Source organism: Pistacia vera, unplaced genomic scaffold, assembly GCF_008641045.1.
Source record: "Pistacia vera cultivar Batoury unplaced genomic scaffold, PisVer_v2 Contig465, whole genome shotgun sequence".
NCBI lineage: Eukaryota > Viridiplantae > Streptophyta > Magnoliopsida > Sapindales > Anacardiaceae > Pistacia > Pistacia vera.
Genome location: NW_022196296.1, coordinates 128,741 through 154,209, shown reverse-complemented (window position 1 = coordinate 154,209; position 25,469 = coordinate 128,741). Strand labels below are relative to the sequence as shown.

The 25,469-nt window shown below is 33.7% G+C and overlaps 1 protein-coding gene across 2 annotated transcripts; it reads left to right on the top strand.

The window, feature by feature from the left end:
* Nucleotides 1-13,976: 13,976 nt before the first annotated feature.
* On the top strand, nucleotides 13,977-24,889 carry LOC116145713. 2 transcript variants are annotated; one of them, XM_031431161.1, is made up of 14 exons: nucleotides 13,977-14,272; nucleotides 14,650-15,189; nucleotides 15,285-16,496; nucleotides 16,623-16,950; nucleotides 17,430-17,590; nucleotides 17,886-17,980; nucleotides 18,072-18,288; nucleotides 18,640-18,992; nucleotides 19,105-19,608; nucleotides 20,258-21,458; nucleotides 21,582-21,935; nucleotides 23,112-23,349; nucleotides 23,995-24,440; nucleotides 24,530-24,889. In XM_031431161.1, exons 1-14 carry the CDS (start codon nucleotides 14,156-14,158, stop codon nucleotides 24,695-24,697), a joined length of 5,934 nt encoding a protein of 1,977 aa, XP_031287021.1. In that variant the 5' UTR covers nucleotides 13,977-14,155; the 3' UTR covers nucleotides 24,698-24,889. The 2 variants fall into 2 exon arrangements, with proteins under 2 accessions (XP_031287021.1, XP_031287022.1); XM_031431162.1 differs by lacking the exon at nucleotides 17,430-17,590 and having other exon boundaries at nucleotides 17,725-17,980.
* The last annotated feature ends 580 nt before the right edge of the window (nucleotides 24,890-25,469 follow it).

Sequence of the window (25,469 nt, the reverse complement as noted above, 5' to 3'; positions counted from 1 at the left end):
CTACTTGAGGTTGGAAAAAGCTATGGCAACCGCGAAACAAATTACAGATTTCGTCAACCGGAAGAACTATCCACAAGAAGTTGTCAACTAAATGATTGCGGTTTGTGAACTTTTTTATTCATTTCTTAAAAAAAATTTCGATGCTACTAATACATTAAGTGTATTTATTATCCAACTACTATTTAGTGTTAGATTTTTAGTTCAAATTGCTAAAACTTTTGCTCAATATAGATATGATAACATTTTAAGTGAAATTGTTTCAAGTATGGAAGAAAAATATAAGGATATTGGTTAGATATTCCATTCTTATATGGATTAGGCCTTTTTCTAGATCCTAGGTTAAAATTATCCGTAGTTAACGGTGTAATTACTGAGTTAGGCCTTATTTAGGACATGATTTACGTCTTATTTGACTAACTTTAAACATAAATTGGATAGGCTTTTTTCTTATATGAGAACAGGTACAATGGAAGTGGAAGTGGAAGTGGAAGTGGAAGTGGAACGTTAGGAGAGGCGATCAAGACCTTGATGCAGCCCCCCCTCAAGGATCGAGCAAGTGGGCATATGTGGAACGTGGCGGAAGCTCCAGCTCCAGCTCGTACTTACATGACCAAATGAGATGACTCGCTACCTACAGGTGGACCTGACCTTTATGACGATGAAGGAGCAACTTGACATGGAATTCTTCAATGGTGGAACCAACATGAAAGTCTCCCCATATATCCCCAAATGCACGTGATATTATCTGTGCCGGTTTCTACAATTCACATCTGATCAACATTTTCAACGAGTGATCGGTTGTTGAAGACAGAAGATGTTCTTTAACCGATGAGATTATTGAAGTGATAACGTGTTCCTAGATTGGACTCATCAGAAAGAAGACTACAACAGCACCCTGAAGATCCCAACTACTCTAACTATTTACACCCTGAAGATCCCAAACTACTCGAACTCTTTAGGAATACAGATTTGAATAATGTAACTAGTGTTGACGATGAAATTGAAGATGAATAATTTAATAAAAAAATTATTTAATTGTTTATTTGTGAAGCGTGAATGTGTGAAATGTGAATATTACATTTATGTTAAAAATTAAAATTAACTATTAATTTATTATTTTTTAAAATTAATTAGATTTTTAGAAACTTACTAATCAACCCCTAAAAAATACTAAAAACCCCCTATAAAATTTCGTTTTGCCCCCAAAATATAAAAAAATTTAAGGGGGGAAAATAAAATTATCCAAGGCCCATGGGACCGGTCCTGGGCCCATGGGACCAGTCCCGACCAGGCCTAAGGCCGGGTCCGGGTCTTGGTTTTTCTCATGGGCCTGGTCCCATTTGGGCCAATCCCAAACGGGCCCAGGCCTGGGCCCGCAAGGGACCGGTCACTTGCCCACCTCTAGTTCAACTATTCTAATGGCATATATTATAACATATACGAAATACGATTTACATAACATAGAGATGCCTTTTATTAACATTAGTTATTTACTTCAATTATCAAATTCTAACTTCTAAGTATATCTATAGTAGATTAGTAATCAATTAATAATATATGATAAATTGATAAACATTACTACATTAGTACATTACTCATTATTGAATTAAGTGATTAGAAATTTAATTATTATAACATTACATTATAGTATGACAACTCATGCCTCATGAGTCATGGTATATTAAGAAAGGTAAGTGTTTAATTAAAGATTCATAAAACACATTAATATTAATATTTAATTTTATTCTTTTGTCACAAATTCACAATTAATGTTAATTTAACTTATGAGCGAATTCAAAAACTTCATTTTCACTCTAGTAATTATAATATTATATAAATTATTTTTATCTATTCATAAGTAATTAAGTATGAATCAAAGTTTAACAAGTATCAAAGATAAATGATTAGTCATTAATTTATTAAAATACAAAAATTAGAACCATCTACTAATTGTGTATGAAACTTTTTCCGAAATAATTTAATTATTAGTAATTATATTTTATTTCTGTATTAAAAAAAAGTTATTATAATGTTAAAGTTTTGAGGGCATGTGATTAAAACTTAAGAGAATTAAAAGTGTTTCAATGTTATTTAAAGAATTATTTTTTAATAAAATATTTATTTATTTACTTCAATTATCAAGATCTAAGTATATATATAGTAAATTAGTAATTAATTAATTATATATAATAAATTGATAAACATTAGTAAATTACTTAATTAAGTGATTAGAAATTTAATTTATTATAATATTACATTATAGTATGACAACTCATGCCTCATGAGTTTTGGTATATTAAGAAATCATAAAACAAACTTACAGTTAGAGTCAAACTAATTATTTAATTAAAGATTCATAAAACATATTAATATTAATATTTAGTTTTATTCTTTTGTCACAAATTCTCAATTAATGTTAATTTTGAGACAGTGTTAAATTTGCTGCTTACTTGTTTGCTTTAGTTGTTGTCTCATTCTTCTTTTTCTTTTTCAATAATCGTTTGTGTTTTTGTTTTGATTGAGAAATTTTGTGTGAATTGTGATAAATTGATTGAATTCAAGTGTTGCCTAGAGATTAGAGGATCTGTGAGTCACATTGGACACAAATGAATGAGTAATGAAAAGTTGAAAACTACTAGATGCATGTTTTCTTAATTTGTCAGGGGTATATTTATAAAATTTTAAGGTGTTGATGCGTGTTAATTCATATGCATATTTAGCAGGTGCCCTAGTCGCAAAAAGTAATAAAGTGATAAATAGAATATCGTTCCCATGAGGATAGTATTACTAAGTACTGATTTCTCTAGTTTAAGTGCTAATTGAAGCAACAATAAATTGGATTGATGGAATATTAACAACAAAATACAAATTAACAACTAATAAATGACAAAAATAAAATTAAAGCAAAACCCAACAACTAATTAAACAATGCTAAAAAATGCTACGATATTGATTTCACTTAGATACGCTAACTCAATTTATATAATCTATTACCCAAGTTCTTATTCCTTAATTGAAAATCGAATTCCTTATGTTGTTTGGTACTCCTTCTCAGGTAATGCTACCCCACCTATTCTTATTAACCTTCTGAACCTAAAAATTGAAGTTTAATAGCTCAAGGTCTCTGAAACTTTGTGGAATTCTATCTAGATTTCATAGATCGCGTTTATCTATCTCTAGTTTTCGCTCAATCTATGGTATTTATCCCAAGACACACATATCACAAATCACTTCCCAGTCTCATTGTGAGCAACACACATTTGAATGGTGATCAAGCATCCAAATAAGCAAAGAGCTAAACACTCAATCATGAAATTAAAACTCAAAGTAAATCAATTCATATAAATTTGAATCATTATATCAAGGTTACATGAAACCGTAGCCAAACAACTCAATTCATACTCAAAAACAAAATAAAATAACAAAATCAAGTTGAATCAAGGTTCATCATTGAAGTCCAAATCTTCAATAATCTTCTCCTTCCAAGGGTTGCCTCCCAAATGATGAACCAAGACTCCTTTTCGCTTCCTTTTCATGCCAATTTATACCCCTATCACTTAAGGACAAAGCCCTACCAAGCCAAAACACGTCATTTTATTTTTTTCCACCTAACTCAGTTTCGCCGTGGTGAAACTTTTTCTTTCCAGCGGCGAATATCGTTTGGGCCAAATGTGAGCACGATAATGTCTGAATCTAGAAAAGTGGTAAACATAGGAATTTTATCCCTTTCAATTATTTTTCTACTTGTTCAATAATCATCCCAATATGAGGTCTACATCTCACGTTATGGCCAAAATACTTAAGCAATTCCCAAGACATTTTTCTTCAGTTCGCAACGTGTTGTTCACAACTTCAATCCAATTTTTCACCTCTTCTAGTAAGAATTGGGAAAAAACCAAAACATGAAAGTTGTAGCTCTACTTCTTAGCTTTCCATAGCTTCTCCATTCAGGTCATTCCAAGTTCACAAGCTCAAGTTATGCAATTTACACTCAAAATCGTCATTTTTGCTCAAAATCATCGTTTTAGGCCTACAAAGTAAAGTTAATAAAATTAAGTATCCATTATGACCCAAAATGTATGAAAATTATCTTAATTCCTATTAAAATTCAAACCAAAATCATAGGGAAAAATAGGATTATCATATGTGTATGTCATTTTTTAAACTAATAGGGAGGTAATTGATTTTTTATAGGGTACCCGGGTTAGGAACTAGAACCTGTATTTCAGGATCCAGTTCCAAGAATCAAAGAACCAGAATTGGCCAGTTTCAGTTTCGATTCCTTTTCTTGGGAACTCACCGGTTTCGGTTCCCCCGAAAATCACGAGGTACCCAGAACCGCTCACCCCTACGTATGTTGGGTGATCAAAATCTACAAAGCTAGGAGGTTGAATAAAAGCATTTTCATAGAGTTTTCCTTGAAGAAATGCATTGTTGACATCCAATTGTCGAAGTGACCATCCATTACACACTACAATGCTAAGCATAAGTCTTACAGTGGTGGGCTTAATAACATGACTAAAACTTTCATGGTAATCCACACCCGACCTTTGATGAAAGCCTTTATCCACAAGGTGAGCTTTAAACCTGTCAATGAAACCATTAGAATGCCTTTTAAGATGATAAATCCATTTACAACCAACTAAATTTGTGATACAATTTGGTGGAGCTAGCTCCCAAGTTCCATTTCGAACAAGAGCATCATACTCTTCAGACATAACTTGACGCCAATTATGATCTTTAAGAGCTTGAAATATGGATGTAGGTTTGGGATTGTTTTAAGAGATTTTGTGGTGTGAAGGTTGAGTTTTTTTATTGGTTTAGTGATGTTGGTTTCAGCTCTGGTAGTCATGTGGTGTTAGGTGTTGATTTGGTTTTGTGTTTTAGTAGGTTGATGGGGAGAATTATCTACTGAGTGGTGCTCAATTTCTAAATGTTATGATAATGGGTCGGGTAATTGTGAAGTATCAATTAACAAAGACATTTCTTGAGGGTGTACTGCAGGTAGAGTGTTAGAAGCTGACTGTGATAGAGTAGGAATGGAAACAATAAGGACAAGGGGAATCCATGTATCAATGGTATTGGAAGTGGGATGTGGGAGATTATTGTGAAGTGAGGTGTAAGGAAAAATTGATTGTACAAACTGAACATGATGAGAAACAAAGGTTTTCAAGGTGGATGGCTCAAAACACAAATATGCACTTTGAGAAAAAGAGTACCCAAGAAATACACATGGTTTAGACTTTGGATCCAGTTTTTCAAATGTGTATAAATGAAGCCAAGGATAACACAAACACCCGTTAACCTTTAATTTAGTGTAATTAGGACTTTTGTGGAAAATTAATTCATAAGGAGATGAAAAATTAAGCATAGTTGTAGGCATCCTATTAATTAAGTAGACAACAGTGGCAAAGGCATAGGACCTGAAAGTAGTTGGAAGAGAAGCATGAGAAAGTAATGTGAGGCCAGTTTCAACAATATGACAGTGTAGTCTTTTAGAGTAGCCATTATGTTCAGGTGTATGTGGTGGGGTGGTTAGGTGAGAGATGCTACTTAGAGAAAGATAATCTTTGAGACCTATATATTCTCCCCCATTATCTAAATAAAGGGTGATAATTTTGTGTTTAAATTTTTTTTCCACAATAGCTTTGTAATGTTTGAAAACTTCTTGAACTTTATATTTTCTTTTTAGTGGGTAAAACCACATGTACCTTGTAAAAGGGTCAACGAACATGACATAGTATTTGAACCCTTCTTGTGACACAATAGGAGAAGTCCAGACATCAGAAAAGATTATTTCAAGAGGTTGTGTAGAGATGAGAGAGGAAGTGGAGAGGGACAACTTATGACTTTTATTTCGAGGACATGCATTACATGAAAATTCTTCTGTCACAAGAGAAGAAGAATCCAAATGATAACTAGAAATAATGTGTTTCAAAATAGGAAAAGTTGGATGTCCTAAACGATGATGCCAATTTGATGATATAGTTTTGACATGAGAGAAGGCAAGAATTGGAGAAGACAAAGATTTTGTAGCCAAACGCTCATACACTCTATCCTTAGTGCTACCCTTTAAAAGAATTGTCCCCGTGCGAAGATCCTTCATGTGAAAAGGGGACGGTAAAAATTCAATAGATGCATTATTAGTAGTACAAAACTGAAAAGTAGAAATTATTTTTTTTTTTGCATGTTTGGTATGCAAAGAACATCATTCAAAGTAAAGGTAGTGGTAGGTGTTGGAAGAGAGGCAGAATCAGTGTGAGAGATGGAGATATTTGTGTCATCGCCAATCATAATATCATCGGAGCCAGTATAAGGTGCATGAAAAGATAGGTTGCTCAAGTCTATAGTGACATGGTGAGAAGTTCTATTATGTAGTAGCCAAGTTGGATTGTTGAAAAGGATGTTTGCAGCATAATGAGCTTGTGGTTGCCAATGTGTTGTCGAGGTATTGGATGGTGGAGCCCTTGTATTATATGGTTGGATTGGTACAAGTTGAAACGCTAGGTAGTGCTTGGTTGTGTGACTTTGAACTCCACAAATTTGACAAAATCCTTGATGGAGGGCGATTGTTGTGAGGTGGAGCACTTTAATTGGTGGCCATGGGAGATCGGCTAGTGTTGTTTGGACACAAGTGCTAGCCTGTGTTACTTGTAGGGGATGAGTGGGTTGGACACCAGTTGTTGTTGTTGGGCTTGTCTAGCCACTAATAAGTGTTGTTGGTATTTGTACTATTTGCTGGATTAGCAATGATTAGGAGATGTACCTCAAATGTTGAGTTGGTTGGAAGAGATGCTTTAAAGGATAGAAGTTTCTCATGGAGCTCATCAAAGGTGATGGAGGTGTCACGAGCTTGAACAACATGAACAAGCTCTTTGTAGTCATCTCCTAGTCTATCCAAAATCCTCTGTAAGATCTTCTTCATCCATTGGTGCTCCTAGTATGGCCAGTTCATTTGCACGGGCTTTGATAGAGTGAATATATTCAATGACATTCATAATCCCTTTGGTGGGATTTTTGAGAAGGTTCTTGGCTTCTTTGACATGACCACGAGATGGTTTGGCATATGTATTGGCAAAAGCAGTCCATGTTTCACGAGACATGTTGGCATGAGCAATGAATGAGATAATTGTACGAGAGAGAGAGAGAGAGAGTCGATGAGTGCATTGAGGATTAGTTGATCTTGCCAAATCCAAATATTGCAGGAAGGATTTGATGTTGCGACATCGTTTGCAGTTAGAGTCTGTGGTGGACATGGTTTAGAGCCATCAATGAACCCAAGAAGATCATAACCAATGAAAAGAGTTTTAAATTAAAGCTTCTAGGAGACATAATTACTACCCATGAGTTTGAGAGGGGCTTGAGCAACAACGTTAATGCTGATTAAAGTATTATTTGTCTCATTGGTGTTGTGAATGGATAGGTTTGTCATTGTTGAAGGAGAGGAATTGGGGGTTGTCATAATGACAAGTGTAGAGGAAAAATAAATAAATAAAAAATTACTGCTTTGATACCGTAAAAGAGATATGTTTGTGGAATTGAATTAATCTTTCTCATTAGAAATGAAACATACAAATAGTACAGATGTATAACAAGAATAAGAACTCACACCTAAAGATCAGGATGAATGAGAGACTCATATTCCTAAGGAAGACAACAACAAAAACAGATAACTAAGCTGTTTAAACATAAATACACAATTCAAACTATTCTGTAATCTACCTATTCTACAATCTATCCATTACAAATATATATATATATATCTATATAATCCTGAAGCATTTGCTATTTGAACGCCACATATGACTCTATAATTGCTGCAAGTGTCAGCATGTTATTGGTTTAACCTATAATTGATGCACGTGTCAACATGTTATTGGTCTACGCTATTTGGTATCACTGCATGCATTCAATGTTTTCTAGAAACACTTCACCTTCACATTAAGGGTGCGTTTGGTTCTGGGAATGTTTTATTGTTGAAAAGGTAGGATTACTAGTGAGATATATTACCTTGAAGATTATGGGGGAATGTTATATCAATATGTTTAGTTAGATTAGTGGGTATAAATAATTAAGATTTTTGGTTGGGAAAAATAAAATATTATCGATAGAAGCTTTTACTGAACTGCCCTTCATTTTTAATATCATTATAATAATAATAATAATAATTTTTTATTATTATTATTTAGATAAATTCTTGTAACCCCTTATATTTGAGAATTTAGCTAAAACACCCAATAACAAAGTTTAAAATTTTACAATATACCCCTAGCCACCTAAGACCACCGCTGACTGCCGGGCACCACTACAGGTTACTGGCGGTAGTCACCAAAATGGTGCACGATCGGCAAGATTTGGTAGGCTATGCGTCGTTTTGGCTGTTTCTGGCCAAGTAGAAGGCCAAAAATAGCTAGATCGCCTGGATCTGGTCGGAAATGGCCAGATCCATGGCGATAACCAGACCACGCCAATCTAGCTGTTTCCAGCTAGATTGAAAGCCAAAAACAGCCAGATCGTCGTGGATCTAGTCGTAAACGATCACAAACAACCAAATCTATTCTGGCCGTTTTTGGCCTTTGATATGGTTGGAAATAGCCAAATCAGCGCACGGTCGGGTAGATCTCATCAGTTGTGCATTGATCTGGTGACTATTGCTAGTGGCCGATTATGGTCTTTAGTGGTTGGAGATATTTTGTTAACTTTTAAACTTTTTGTGGCTGTGGTGTTTTAGCTAAATTCTCAAATATAGGGAGTCTGGGTAATTATTAGTTGGTAGACATTTAAGGGCAATTTAGTCCAAAATGGCTTTTATTTAAGGGCAAATTTGGTAAAAAAAAGATAACCCCGGCAAAAGAAGATTAACACCCCTAGACTAGGTAATTTGATAACCCCCTAAATGATCAACAATATTCACTATTGAGAATGAAACATTCCCAAAATCTTATATTACTGTCAAACCAAAGAAAGGAATGTTCAGAATCAAAGATAGATAACAAAAGTTATATGCCCATGACCCTAACCAAACACAACCTAAATGTTGGATAAATATAAACACTTCACATTCATATTTATTGTCTTATGTTTCATTGTTTTTGATGAATTTAGTTTGATTTGTTGATTTTATCTAATTGAATGTGAAGGGGCGCATTTATATTATTTGTGAAAGGGTATAGATGCATGAATAGATGTGAACATTAATGGATTGATAAGATGTATTATTGATTTTCGTAAATGTGAAAAGATACATTGTATCAGTTACAATATTCATTATTTTGAATCCTATATATATGTGTGTGTGTGTGTGTGTCGATCTATTAACAACTTTTTACATGATTTATCTGAAGAAAGAGAGGTAGTCAATTTTTAATTCTTATTTGTGATTGTTTTCTTTTGGTTTTCTAGTTTATTGTTAAACTTTTTATTTTGATTTCATGTAGTTATATACTTTGGTTAGAACATAATATTTGTTGTCATAGTTGGAAATTACGTGCTATTGAAGGTAATGTATTCATTTGACTACGCTTCTTTAATTGGTTGGAATTTATTTGCTCTTGTATTGTTATATTCGTGTTCAATTGTTTATCATGTTTGCTATATAGTTCTTTTTAAAAAGTTATGTAAGTTATTGTATGGTTTTGACTATTTCATTGTTTTAGTTAGATGGTGAATCGTACATCTTCCTATAGAATTGTTAGATCAATTTTCCGAATCAGTAATTTTGTAATTCAATTATAACAAGTTATAAGAAGACATAGGCAAACCATTCTGAACAATTTATTTGTCAATTGTTGTACTGAAAATATCTATGTGGCGAACAATTATTATCAATGGTTTTGCTGCTATTTGCTGATGCCTATGCCAAACCATTTTTATCATAATGTTGTTGACGATTGTAGTCTATAATTGTAGTCACTTGCTGAACCATTTTGTTTAATTGTAAGAGTCGAGATGCAAAGCTATTTAGATTGTATAATACAATTACAGTAGACCATTTGCCGAACATTATTACATTATCCATTAATAATTGTAATATTGTAATGTCCTTTTTAGTTAATACTATATGAAAAGTTTATTTCATGTTGTTTATCATAATTGCTGCAAGCAAGTTGTCGAACAAAATACGATCAATAAACATATCAAAGGAAGATTGTACTATAGAATTACAAGAGACCAGATGTCGAACCATTATTCATTGTATTATAGAATTATAATAGTCAGTAGTAAATTAGCTATGACTTGCTCAATAAAAATCCAATTGATGAGCGGTTTGAAGTTTTAGGAACTAGATAGATAAATCTTTGATTTGATATATTATACACTGAATTTGGATAATTTTAGACCCACTGATGAACCATTCATTTTATCATCACACACATTTTGGTTTCCCTAGTTTCTCGGTTTCCACTAAATAATCAGTAGTAAATTAGTCATAACGTGCTCAATAAAAATCTAATTGACGAGCTGTTTGAATCTTTGAAAACTAGACAGATAGGTTTTAATTTGATATATTGTATGCTGAATTTGGATAACGGTAGATCCACTACCGAACCATTCATTTTTTTCATCACACACATTTCGGTTTCCCCTATTTCTCGGTTTCCATTGAACATTTAGTAGTAAATCTAGCATAACTTTCTCAATAAAAATCCAATTGACAAATGGTTTGAATATTTGGAAACTAGACAAACACTATTTTAATTTGATATATTATACGCTTAATTTTGATAATTCTAGATCTACTTCCAAACTATTCATTTTATCATCACACACATTTCAGTTTCCCTCGTTTCTCGGTTTCCATTGAATAGTCAGTAGTAAATTTGCTATAACTTGCTCAATAAAAATCCAATTGATGAACAGCTTGAATATTTGGAATCTAGAGAGATAGAGATTTAATGTGATGTATTGTATGCTGAATTTGGATAACTATAGGCTCACTGACAAACCATTCATTTTATAATCACACACAATTCGGTTTCCCATGTTTTTTGGTTTCCTCTGAAAAGTCAGTAGTGAATTGACCATAACTTACTCAATAAAAATCCAATTGACGAACCATTTGTTTGGAAACTAGACAGATATGACTTTAATTTGATATATTATACGCTAAATTTGAATAACTGTAGACTCATAGCTAAACCATTCATTTTATCATCACACACATTTCGATTTCCCCTGTTTCCTTGTTTCCACTTAATAGTCAGTAGTAAATTGACCATAATTTGTTCAATAAAAATCCAATTGACGAACGGTTTGAATCTTTGGAAACTAGATAGACATGATTTGATTTGATATATTATATTTTAAATTTGGATAACTGTAAACCCACATCCAAACTATTTATTTTATCATCACACATATTTCGGTTTCTCCTGTTTCTTGTTTTTCACTAAATAGTCAGTAGTAAATTGGTCATAACTTGCTCAATAAAAATCTAATTGATGAACGGTTTGAATCTTTGGAAACTAGACAGAGAGAGATTTAATTTGATATATTATATGTTGAATTTGGATAATTGTAAACCCATTGTCAAACCATTCATTTTATCATCACACATATTTTAGTTTCCCCAGTTTCTCAGTTTCCAATAAACAGTCAGTAGTAAATCGGCCATTTGAAAACTAGACAGACAGGGCTTTAATTTGATATATTATACGCTGAATTTGGATAATTGTAGACCACTTGTCGAATAATTTATTTTGTCATTGCACACATTTTGATTTCCCCAGTTTCTTAGTTCCCACTAAATAGTCAGTAGTAAATGGGTCATAATTTGCTCAATAAAAATTCAATTGATGAGATGTTTGAATATTTGGAAACTAGACAGATAGAGCTTTAATTTCATATATTATACAATGAATTTGGATAATTGTAAGTCTGTTGTCAAACTATTGATTTTATCATTACACATATTTTGGTTTCTTCTATTTCTCGATTCTCATTAAACAATCAGTAATAAATGGGGCATAGCATGCTCAATAAAAATTCAATTGATGAATGGTTTGAATATTTGAAAACCAGACAGATGATGTTTTAATTTTATATATTACACTATGGATTTAGATAACTATAGACCATTCCAATTGTGGTCAAACCACACTTAAAAGAAATGACAAGTTATTTAAAACAATGTATGAAGTGACATCATTTTAAAATATTAGACATTTTTACGCTAAAAAACGAGACCACACAATAAAATCATAATGTAAAACTGTATATAATTAAAATCTTTAATTTGATAGATCTATACAATGTATGTACCTCAATAGTTGATATCTATCAATTGAAACATCAAATTAATCAAATAAACGTGGTGCCAAGACCAATATCATAAACAACCTGTACAACGCTCGGGCTTTCAACTTGTACAAGAATATAGTTTCATCTCCTACATCATCATTCAAATGATGATACTTTTATTTTAAACTCGAAAAAAAAAATAAAGATATGTATTATATTTGTATCAATAAATAAACACTCTTATCAATCAAATGACAATTTTGTATCAGTAAATGATCGTTTTTTGACGCTTTTTAAACGACATATGATCCTTTATTCAAAACAGGTTTTATAAAGGATTATTTGAGTGATAAAAATGCAACTTGAGTTTTTTTAGTTTTTTAAATTAGTGTTCTTATAGTACTCCTTGATAAAGGGTAATCGTAGAATTTTGTAGGAATAAGAATTTTTTTTTTTTTTTTGGGAAAAAAAAAGAACTTATAAATGAAGCGTCTAGAAGAATGGTTTCTTTCGTGGGAACTATATTTGTATTCTGAAAGACAAGGTATATTAAACTGTTCTTAAATCCGTACAAAGAAAAAGAAAAGAAATTCTTTAATTATTATATTCTTTACAGATATTTTTTTTTTTGTCGTTTTTATGTTTAAAACAGGTTCAGAATTGAAAACCTTCTCTGAGTTTCATTATTTAGTTTGGGCTTTTAAAAAGAGAGTGACAAACTACATGTACATCTTGAACTTTTTAATTTGATACAGCGGACAGCCTTAAGGCTTAAGTTGAGTGTCTTTATCAACTTCCCCTTCTTCTATAAGTTGTTCAATTTCCCTCTCTTATTAATTAAAAAAAAAAAAAAAATTTCAAATTAAAAAGTGGCTACCCACTTTTTAATATATTTCAAGATGTACATGTAGTTTGTCACTCTCTTTTTCAAAGCCCAGTTCTTATTTTTTATTTAAGAGATTATCTACATAAAACTAAAAATATTTTAGATGTCCTTTTAGTACTGTTAATACTATTATAATATTATGTAATAATTAGACTTATATTTATTTATTTTTATTGTTGGTAAATTACTTTTTATTTTTTTTATTTATGTCGAAAGTTTAATTTGTTTTTACTTTAATTTAACAAAAGCATGTGAACAGCCCTTTGTCTTTCAATAACACAATAACACATCATTAAGCTTCGTTTACAAGTTATAAATTTTTTCGTTTTTTAGATGATAAGTAATATCTTTTTCTCCTATTTTCACAATCTTGTAACTTACTGAAATACTTGATTTACTACTGTCAAAATTGTAATTATATGCATAAATAATATGATTTTTAGAAACTTTTTAATCCAAATTTGATATTCCAAATTATTGTTAATGAATTACTAAACAATTATTTAACTCAAAAGCTTAAACTATTAGGAAATAATATTTTTTTAGAACAGAAATTAGAGTAGAAAAGAAATATTTTTGTATCAAAAATAAAAAATAAAAAATCAGAAGACCAAGACTTTTAGTTTATCAACTTGGCCTTGTAATAATAGTTTGATAAATTCAAATGTAATATTGTTTTGTATCTTATTGAAATAAATAAAATAAAAATGAAAAAAAGAAAGAAATAAGAAAATTAGAAGACCAAGACTTTTGGTAAAGCAACTTCGCCTTTACAAAGTTTTCCAAGGATTTTGTTTGTCGTTTGAAAGAAAGAAAGAAAGAAAGAAAGAAAGAAAGGTGACTGAGCTCTTGCTTTCGATGCTTTTATGTTTACAGAGATTCCTTTGTTTCCTTCATTGCAAGGATTCAGTTGCTTACTAAACAAGCAATGGCTTCATTTTTTTCTATTTCTAACAAACAGAGATATTATTTTTAACACTCTGATCAAATTGTTATTTCATAGTACAGAGAGTTAGAGCTCCGTGATCGATGGAAAGTAGAAGTTGTAGCAAGAGAACACCAGGTTTCAGTGACTATGGCTTCACTGATATTCTTCTTTCTTGGTCTCTTGATGACATTCTTAATCAAAATCTTTTCAAGGACAATGTAAGTTTTCCTCTTCTTCTTCTTCTTCGTTTACAATTTACAGTTTTTTTTTTTTTTTGAATATTTACAATTTCAAAATAATGAATGGTCTTTTACCCGCCCAAGCCCATTTTAAGTCTTTGTTGAAGCATCACTCACATTAAGAAACTAGTTGTTTGTGTTCTTAGTTATGTGATTTTCTTATTCATTAATGTAATTTACATTAGATATATGAAATGTTTGATGCCATTTTCTGGTTATAAGAAAAAGAATCCAAGAAAAATAAAAAATGTTTAATCCACTTTGTGTTAAATGCCTGAATCAAATTCATACTGACTGCCAAATAGTATATTTTCAAATTCTGTTTTGAATTATTTCTGATATTTTATTCCTTTTAGGTGAAAAAAATTCCAAGTTCGTTTCATTCTAGGAACCAGTATTTTCGGTCATATGATTTCCCTCTACTGGAAGAAACGCGAGCTCAACTGCATTCAGGCATGGAGATTATCTCAAGATCACCTTTTGCTAAACTGGTTTCTATAAAGAAATCCAAGCCTCATGGAAAAAAGTTGTATGAACTTGAGATTGATCACTGGCAGAACAGCAGGAACCGCGGAAAGGAGCCTTACAAAACATTGCCGGGGGATATTTTAGTTCTAGCAGATGCCAAGCCTCAAACTGCTTCTGATTTGCAAGTGGTCGGAAGGATGTGGACTTTTGTATCCGTCACAAAAATATCAGCGAATGAGAATGACAGTGGTACTACCATTTCTTTTAAAATCAAAGCCTCGAAGGACATTGAAGTAGATGATCAGAAGAGTAAATCATTGTTTATAATTTTCTTGACGAATATAACTCCAAACAAAAGAATATGGAGCTCATTGCATATGTCTCAGAATTCAAAGATTATCAACAAAGTTTTATGTAGTGGAACAATGGTAAGTTCTTGAAGATATATAAAATTCATATATTTTTTCATTTTTGTAGATTTTATACCATGGTGTTAACCATTACATTTCAAATGAAATGACAGGTTGAGGAAAATTGTGAACTATGTTCTCAACACAATGGAGGCGTCTATGCTGAGAAATTTGGTTCTAATTTATCATCTACCTTGAATGATTCTCAATCAAAGGCTGTGTTTGCTTGTCTTCGTAGGATCAATTGTGACCACAAGGCCAGCATTGAGCTTATATGGGGACCCCCAGGCACGGGAAAAACTAGAACTGTTAGTATGCTGCTCTTTACTCTCTTAAGACTGAAATGCAGAACCCTTGTTTGTGCTCCAACAAATGTTGCAATTACAGAAGTGGCATCGCGTGTGGTGAAGTTGGTGAAAGAATCATCTGAAGGAGATGCTGGAAGAGCAACTCTGTTTCGTCCTTTGGGAGATATGCTCTTATGTGGGAATAATGAGAGACTTAAGGTTGGTGCAGAACTTGAAGAGATATACTTGGACTACCGTATTGAAAGGCTTGTCGATTGCTTGGGACTGGTAACAGGTTGGAGACGTTGTTTCACTTCCATGAGAGAATTTTTAGAAGATTGTGTTTCTCAGTATCAAACTTTTCTGGAAAATGAATTGATGGAGAGAATTAACAGTAATGAAAATGAAATCAAAGGGAAAAAAGGCAAGAATAAAACTGAAGGCAGCAAGAGGGAGTGCAAGTCATTTCTTCGATTTGTGAGAGACAGATTTAGTGATATTGCATCTTCACTTAAAAATTGCATTAGAACCTTTTGCACACATATACCCATTTCGGAAAAAATTTTCCAAAACATTTTAGGCCTTACTAGTTTACTTGATTCTTTTGAAACTCTGCTTTTTCAAGGCAATTTGGTTTCTGAAGAACTGAAGGAGCTTTTTTCACATTCACTGGTAGTCGAAGTTGAAGATTTGTCTGAGTCAATTGTGGATACAAAGTCCTTGTTGCGCACCAGAAGTAAATGTCATTTTGCTTTGAAAACTCTTTGGGTTTCCCTTAATGAACTTGGCCTACCAAAAGCTGTAAACAAAAAATCCTTAAAGGATTTCTGTTTCAAAAAGGCTTCTTTGATTTTTTGCACTGCTTCTAGTTCACATTTGCTGCACAACATGGTAAAGGAACCGCTGAGCTTTCTGGTTATTGATGAAGCGGCGCAGTTGAAAGAAAGTGAGTCAATCATGCCTATGCAACTCCCTGGTATAAAGCATGCTGTTCTAATCGGCGACGAACAACAATTACCAGCAACAGTCGAAAGCAATGTGTGTTAAAATGGTTTTTTTTTTTTTTTTTTTTTACATTTCCCTCTTCCTCTGCTTGGTTTCCATATCACTTCTTCCCATTCTCTTTAACTTGAGTTCGTGTATGTTGATTTGCTTTTTCTTTAGGTTTCTGACGAAGCTGGTTTTGGTAGAAGTTTATTTGAAAGGTTGAGCTCATTAGGACACCCAAAACACCTGCTCAATACACAATACAGAATGCATCCATCAATTAGCTCCTTTGCAAATTCCTATTTCTATCAAAATCAAATCTTAGATGGTCCAAATGTTGAAAGAAAAGTCTACAAGAAACAGTATTTACCAGGGAAAATGTTTGGTTCCTATTCATTCATTAATGTAGTTGGTGGAAGAGAAGAGTTCGATGATATTGGCCATAGCCGTAGAAATATGGTTGAGGTATCTGTAGTGCTGAAAATACTGCAGAAATTGTACAAAGGTATGTTTTCTTGAGTCTCACGCACTTGTTACCATCTCAAGGTTTTTTCTTTTTTTTTTTTTTTAAATTACACTAACAGCTTGACCTTTTGGCTTGTTAATTTTTTAACATTTTATATTGATCTTTGAGATACAAGATATGTGCTGTTCAGCTCCTCTTACACAAAACATGATGTTTAATTTAGGTTATTTTCGATCGATTTTGATTTTATTAGATGGCAGATTTAATTGCTAGCTCTGAGAAGAATCACATACAGAGGCTTCAATAGTTTATGTATATATTTACCACTAAGTTTGATCATTAATAGAATGGTAGAACTAAATATTTGATGTAGTACAAAGAGACTTATTCAATTATTCTATGAAACATGGAAGGGTCAGTGTTTTGTGTAATGGAAAAAGCCCATTAATGTTAGGTGTTTCCATTTTTTCCATGTGCTTATATTTCCTTTTTGGTGGCTCTGTAATATTTCTATGCAGCTTGGGCTCGCTCAAAACTGAAGCTCAGCATTGGTATCGTGTCTCCCTATAATGCTCAAGTATTTGCTATTCAAGAAAAACTTGGACGTAATTATGAGAACGGAGATGGATTTTGTGTAAAAGTGAAGTCAATTGATGGGTTCCAGGGTGGGGAGGAGGACATTATAATAATATCCACTGTAAGATCGAACAGTGGCGGATCGATNTAATGGAAAAAGCCCATTAATGTTAGGTGTTTCCTTTTTTCCATGTGCTTATATTTCCTTTTTGGTGGCTTGGTAATATTTCTGTGCAGCTTGCGCTCGCTCAAAACTGAAGCTCAGCATTGGTATTGTGTCACCCTATAATGCTCAAGTATTTGCTATTCAAGAAAAACTTGGACGTAAATATGAGAACAGAGATGGATTTTGTGTAAAAGTGAAGTCAATTGATGGGTTCCAGGGTGGGGAGGAGGACATTATAATCATATCCACTGTAAGATCAAACAGTGGCGGATCGATTGGGTTCATGTCCAAGCCACAGAGGATTAATGTTGCGGTTACAAGGGCGAGGTAAAACTTATGCAAAAACTTTATCATAAATGGGTTTTGGATCATTCATGGCGAGTATGCTAATAACTACTATTCCTTCGATGATTTATAGGCATTGTCTTTGGATTTTGGGGAATGAAAGAACCTTAACTAGAAGTGAATCTGTTTGGGAAACCTTAGTCCTTGATGCTAAGGATCGTAAGTGTTTCTTTCATGCTGATGAAGATAAAGATTTGGCTAAAGCAATATTAGAGTTCAAGAGCGAATCTGATGAATTGGATGAATTGCTTAACGTGGAAAGTATACTTATCAGAAATCAGAGGTGGAAGGTATGAAGATTTATGAGTTATAATAATCCAGACATGGGATATATTTTTTGTAAGGATTTAGCATCGATTCTAGTATTTTTATGAGTTGGATCCTGACTCATCCTAGTTATTTTGGCTTTCTTATTTAAGTAGGATTTAGGTTTCTTCAATTTTATTGGGTAGGTGGAGTTTTTCAAGTTAAGAAAGATTCATTAATTTCTCTTTGACTGGGTTGAGCACTGGAAAAAGACCAAATTATACTGAGCAATTATAATTGTGAATTTATACTGACGCGGGTCTCTGAGTTTTTGCTTTATACGGAGATTATTGCTGATAGTTGTCAATAATTTTCTTTTCCTCTTATTTCCTCAGGTTATTTTTAGTGATAAGTTCTTGAAATCCTTTAAAAAACTGACGTCATACAAGGCGAGAAAGTCTGTTATCGACCTCCTTTTGAAGCTTTCTAGTGGCTGGAGACCTAAGATAAAGAACATAGACTCAATTTGTGGAAGTTCTTTGCATATCTTTAAGAAATTTAAGATCAATGGTCTCTTTATTGTATGCACAATTGACATAGTGAAGGAATCGAGCTACATCCAAGTTCTGAAGGTGTGGGATATATTGCCTTCAGAGTATGTCCAGATATTGGTAAAATGTCTTGATAATATGTTTGTCAAGTACACCGACAAATATATTAATCATTGCAAAGAAAAATGCCTTGAGGGGTATGTTAATTCTTTCTAATTTTGATCAATGTCTTTAATTCCTGAACTTTTACTGTTGCCTTACATCGACTGATAACCATATGATTTTTTCTTCTTATTTGATTGTTCATAGGAATTTGGAAGTGCCGAAGACTTGGGCAGCCTCTTCAGATATCATACGGGAAAACACTCTTGCTAACAATGAAAGTGGAAGTGACTCAAATGGTGTTATTTTTGATGGTGAAAGTTGTTTTAAGAAGTTCTACACCTTATCACTAGGAATGGTGAACCACCTGCTTTCCGACTGTGATGGTAGAGAATTGGATCTCCCGCTTGAAGTAACTGATGAGCAAATGGAGATAATCCTTTTTCCACGAAGCACCTTCGTTCTTGGTCGGTCTGGTACTGGGAAAACTAGAATCTTGACCTTGAAATTATTGCAGAAAGAAAAGCTGTACCATATGCCAATGGAAGGATACAAAGGAGTTGGAAGTAGAGCACAAGAGCATATTGGCCAAAAATCTGAGGTTGAAGAAGGTATTGGAGAGAATAAGAGGGCTATCTTACGCCAACTTTTTGTTACAGGAAATTCTAAAGAGTGTTTTGCTGTAAAGCAACATATTTCTCATTTGAAAAGGTACGAGGCTTCTTCATGAAATGGCTGTTACAGTTTCCTCTTGTTTTTTTTTTAATGCTTTCATATAGGAAATGAACTTTTTTCTTGAGCTTCCCTAAATTAGATTTTCCATATTACGATTGTTTTTTCCACTAGACTTTCTTTTTCATTTCTATTTGTGAAACTAGAAATTTTGCACACTGTCAGTGTTAAGAGAAATCAAAAGCTTATCATATATGTAGACCAAATTTGATTTTCATATTTTAGGACATTTGTGCTCTTTAGTGTGATTGAAAAGTAACAAATTTTAACAATTTGATTCTTCCATGCAATTTCAAGACATTGCTGTGATGGAATTGCTTTCTGTTCCAATGTAAGCATGGAAATGGAGTCGCGTCATTTAATATTGATGATCGTCTTGCCAAAGCATTCTGAATCTCGGTTGTTTTTTTTGTTCCAAATATTTATGGAAGTATATCTTAATAGCTGTTATATATTTCTATTCATTTGGTTTTGATTTATGATGCTTCCTTGTTTTCTGAACTATATGGTCATTGTTATTTCTAGGTTTGCAGCGGCATTTTCTACAGTGCTATGTAAATGTGATTTACTTTTTGATTCCCATTTGCTACTTGGAAGATGTTTTACTTCTGCCTTGTTACATGTGCAGCTCCAACTTCTGTGAGAAGTTTTCAGCAGAAAACAGTTTAATTGATATCAATAACATTGATGATGCAGCACAATTCAAGAATATACCAGATTCTTTTGTTGATGTTTCACCTATGTCATACCCTCTCGTATTAACATTTCGTGAATTCTTGATGATGCTAGACGCGACATTGGGCAATTCATACGTCGAAAGGTTTGACGATGTAACAAAATTTTCTGATGGCCAAAGTGAAGGTTTTAGATCAGTTGCCTTACAAAACTTTCTGAGGACAAAGGAACTTAATTGTGACATGTTTAGCTCATTTTACTGGCCACATTTTGATTCGAAGCTAACGAAGAAGCTAGATTCTTCTAGAGTCTTCAATGAGATTATATGTCATATAAAAGGTGGCCTGCAAACCATGGAGGTTGATGATGGTAAACTTAGTCGACAGAATTATGTTCAATCGTCAGAAAGCAGGGTTTCCTCTTTAAGCAAGCGTGATAAAGAGAAAATTTATGATATATTTCAGAACTATGAAAGAATGAAGAAGGAGAATTGTGAATTTGATTTGTCCGACCTTGTTATTGATCTTCATCGTCGACTTAAAGCTGGAAAGTATAATGGTGACATAGTGGATTTTGTTTACATCGATGAGGTGCAGGATCTTGCCATGAGTCATATCATGCTATTTAAATATATCTGCAGAAATGTTAAAGAGGGTTTTGTATTTTCGGGTGATACAGCACAAACAGTTGCTAAGGGAATAAACTTCAGATTTCAAGACATACGATCTCTTTTCGACAAGAAGTTTGTATACGAATCAAGAAGCGATGGACATGATCCAAGGAAAGAAAAAGAACAACACTCGGAAATTTTCAATTTGAGCCAGAACTTCTGTACACATGCAGGCTTACTGAAGTTAGCTCAAAGCATCATTGACATTTTATACCATTTCTTCCCTCACTCTATTGATGTTTCAAAACCTGAGGATAGTCTTACACTTGGGGAACCTCCAGTTCTGCTTGCATCTGGGAACAATGAAAATGCAATCGTGACAATATTTGGTGACAATGTAAATGTTGGCTGGAATCAAACTGGTTTTGGAGCAGAGCAGGTAATACTTGTCCGTAATGATTATGATCGGAAGAAAATTTCTAGCAATACCGGAAAGCAAGCTCTTGTTCTAACAATAGTAGAGAGCAAGGGACTTGAATTTCAGGTGATTAATTTTTACCGAGAGACTTTTGTTAATATCAAAGTAATAATCATAGAGTTTCTGTAATCCTTAAGTACTGTTCTAATATTTTGTTTCATTAATAATTTATGTTATCCCCTGTTGTAGGATGTACTGCTGTACAACTTTTTTGGCTCATCACCAGTGAAATGTCAATGGAAGGTGATATATGAATATATGAAAGAACAAGATCTGCTTGATTCCATGTCAGGAGGGTCCATTCCAAGCGTCTGTGAGGCAAAACACAATGTCATGTGTGCTGAACTGAAACAACTATATGCAGCAATCACTTGCACAAGGCAAAGGTTATGGATTTGCGAGGATATAGATGAGCTCTCTATACCTATCTTTGATTATTGGGAAAAAAAGTCACTTGTTCAAGTCAAACAATTGGATTATTCATTTGCACATTCAATGCAAGTTGCAAGCAGCTCAGAAGAGTGGAAGTCGCAAGGCATTACGGTTAGTGTATTTTTTTTCTGTCTGATGATAGTAATAATCGTTATGTTAGGATCCCACATTGAAAGGGAAAGGGATGGGCATGTGGGTTATAAATGGCTTGGACACCCTCTCTTGGCAAGCCGGTTTTCCAAGAAGAGTTTTACCAAGCCCACAAAAGGCCCATTGATCGGCCCAATTCCTACAAAAGGCCCACTGTCTAGCCCAATTCCTATCAACTTGGGAGTGGGTTCCTATCAAATGGTATGAGAGCATGATCTTGTGCCTGCGTGGACATCGCCTACGTGGCAGGCTGACCTTGGGCTCGGGCAAAGGGCATTGAGGCCTAAGGGAAAGGGGATCCGTGTAGCCACCCAAGGGATAAAGAGGCCGACGTGGACGTCGGTTTTGGAAGCATGGTGGTGTGATAGGATCCCACATTGGAAAAAAAAATGGTGGCCATGTGTGGGTTACAAGGGCTTGGGCACTCTCCCTTGGCAAACTGGCTTTCCAAGGAAAGTTCTACCAAGCCCATGAAAGACCCATTGTCTAGCCCAATTGTTTGAGTTGTTAGAGTGGGTTTCTATCAATTAGTATCAGAGCATGATTCTATGCTTACGTGGCAGCGCACGCATGGCAGGTGATCCATGGTAGGTTAACCTTGGGTTAGGGCTGCTATCGTGAAGAAGGGCAGATAGACCTGAGGTAAGGGGATCCGTGAAGTTAACCAAGGGGTAAAGAGGTTGACATGGACGTTGGTTGCGAAAGTGTGGTGGAATGTTAGGATCGCACATTGAAAGGGAAAGGGATGGGCATATGGGTTATAAATGGCTTGGACATCCTCCTTTGGTAAGCCGGTTTTCCAAGGAGAGTTCCACCTAAGCCCATAAAAGGCTCATTGCTTAGCCCAATTTCTATCAAAGGCCCATTGTCCAGCCAATTCATATCAATTTAGGAGTGGGTTCCTATCACATTATTAACATTGTCATAACTTTCTAATTTTTGTTGTCATGCGTACAACTAAAATAACTTATTTGCGTATTGAATGCGTTCTGCTGTTGCACTACTACGGGTATCAATTTTATTGCTATTGTTGTGCTGTTGTTGCCTGCATTTCTTTGTAATAGGAGTGTGATGAATCTTTGGATGCCATTATTCTCCTGGAAAATTCACTTTATATTCTCCTTTCTTTCTTTTCAGCTGTTTTATAGGCATAACTATGAGATGGCGACTCTGTGCTTTGAAAGAGCTAACGATACTTATTGGCAAGGTAGGTCTAAAGCTACTGGTCTTAAAGCTGCCGCGGACCATACGCCCAATTTGATCCCTGAACAGGCTAATATGATCCTCAGAGAAGCTGCTGTAATATTTGAAGGCATAGGTGACCTAGATTCTGCTGCTAGATGTTTTTCTGATTTGAAGGAGTATGAAAGAGCAGGTATGCAGTAAATTTTGAGTGTTAATCGATTATTAACTATATAACATGTCGTCTTTACGCTCTGTGCTCTGCAGTTTTATGGTTAGTTTCATTAGAGTTTTTTTTTTTCTTTTTTTTTCTGTGAAACTTAGAAATTAAGTGTTACTATTGAGGATAAGAGACAAATTGGTTATCAGTATAAACTTCTAATCATCTGTAAGTATTGAGAGTGAAGATATTATGCATAATGAAACTATTCCACCAAAAAGTTTTCTTTTAGTTCAAAATGATCAATATGTAGAATTAGAACAAGTTATTGCTGAGATTCGGGTGCAATTTAGGAGACTCAAATTGTTTTCTGGGGATTGAAGTGATGAGGTTGCATGAGGAAACACAGAGCTCTTTGAGAGAAGAAGTTTGAGAAATGAGCTTAGAAGTTGTCTTTATGGATAGTCTCAAATGTGTCAAGAAGAGCATTGAAAATCAACTTGATTGATAATTTCAATTAGTTCCATGTATTTTTGCATCAATATGTTTTTGCTTTCATCCCTCACATTTTTTCCGAAGAACTTGCATCGTTGTAGTTGTTGGAGGTTTAATTTGCATTTTGCACCACTTTGAGGCTAGTGAATTTGAGTTTCATATTTTAATTTATTATTCCTGCAGGAAATATTTATTTTAAAAAAATTGGGGAAAGTGGTCTGGAAAAAGCTGGAGAATGTTTTTGTTTGGCTGGACAGTATGAGCTTGCAGCACATGTTTATGCCAAGGGAAATTTTTACTCAAAATGTCTAACTGCTTGCTCAAAAGGAAAACTTTTTGACATTGGTCTTCAATACATCCATTCCTGGAAACAGAAAGCCGAAAAAGATATTAATCCAATTAGGAGAAGCAAAGTATTAAACAAAATTGAACAAGACTTTCTAGAGAGTTGCGCTATTCAGTATCATGAGCTCAAAGATAAGAAATCGATGATGAAATTTGTCAACGCTTTTCATTCTGTGGAGATGAGACACAAATTTTTGAAGTCTTTTAGACTCTTCGATGAGCTTCAGTTGTTGGATGGATTGCATAATTTGGAAAGTATACCTTTCAGAAGTCAAAGGTCGAAGGTATATAGATTTCTTACCAATAAGCTGTTACTTATTTCCTCTTTTTAGTTTTAGTGATAACTTGTTTCCCTTCATTATTTTTTTGTTAGCCATTTTCTGAGCATAATAACACAACTAGGGGCTTCAACGAAGCTGGAGAAGACCAGCAACAAAAGTCTAACGCTACTGAGCTTGAAGCAGCTTTAGACAATGTGCAGAGTTCAAATCCTGAAGCCATAGACAAGGGTGGTTTCGCTTCCAGATGTAATGTGATGTAGAGTTAAGATTTGAGATTTTGTATTTATGTGTTTCTTTGAAACTGTCTAATATGTTTCAATTGAAAATGATTTATCTTGTGCTATTCATAATTTGATGTATAATGAAGGATGGATAAAGCTCTCAGTAAGGTTATACCTTTGTAATATATATGGTTGGTCATGCACTTAATATTTATAGGCTTCAGTTTGGTACATGTAATCTGCTTAAAGTGGCTGCAACATGAAATGGGTCTCACAAGTTCAATAGCCCATGATACTTCAATTTTCAATTTTATCTTAATCTGCTCTTTTGCTGATAAAAATAAAGTCAGGGAAGTGATTTCTAGGAATGTCTAATTTATCCGTGTCCCACACTTTTAAATATGTATATATTTTTATTTTAATATTATTGTTTTAATCTTCAAAACCTTTAATTTTTTACATAAATCTTGACTCAACGTTTTCATATTCATCGAAAACTTTTGTTTTGTTTACACGTTTGTTTGATAAAAATATATTACTTAAGCTATAGAGTAGATAATCAAATGTCAAGATAAATTTGAAGAAAAAATAAGTTTCAAATTTAAATTGAGGGAAAGGGGTGTAAATAAAAATCTAATTAAGCTTACAGAGCTATTTTCGATATTAAATGGGTTTTAAAAGATTTTTTATGAAATATATATGATAGATTAGGCGGGGTTAAATATCACTATCTAAAAGAATCTTCAAGTCGTTGAATATCGTCGATGTTTCATCCTCTGTTTTAAAAATCGGACTGGACCGGGACCCAGGG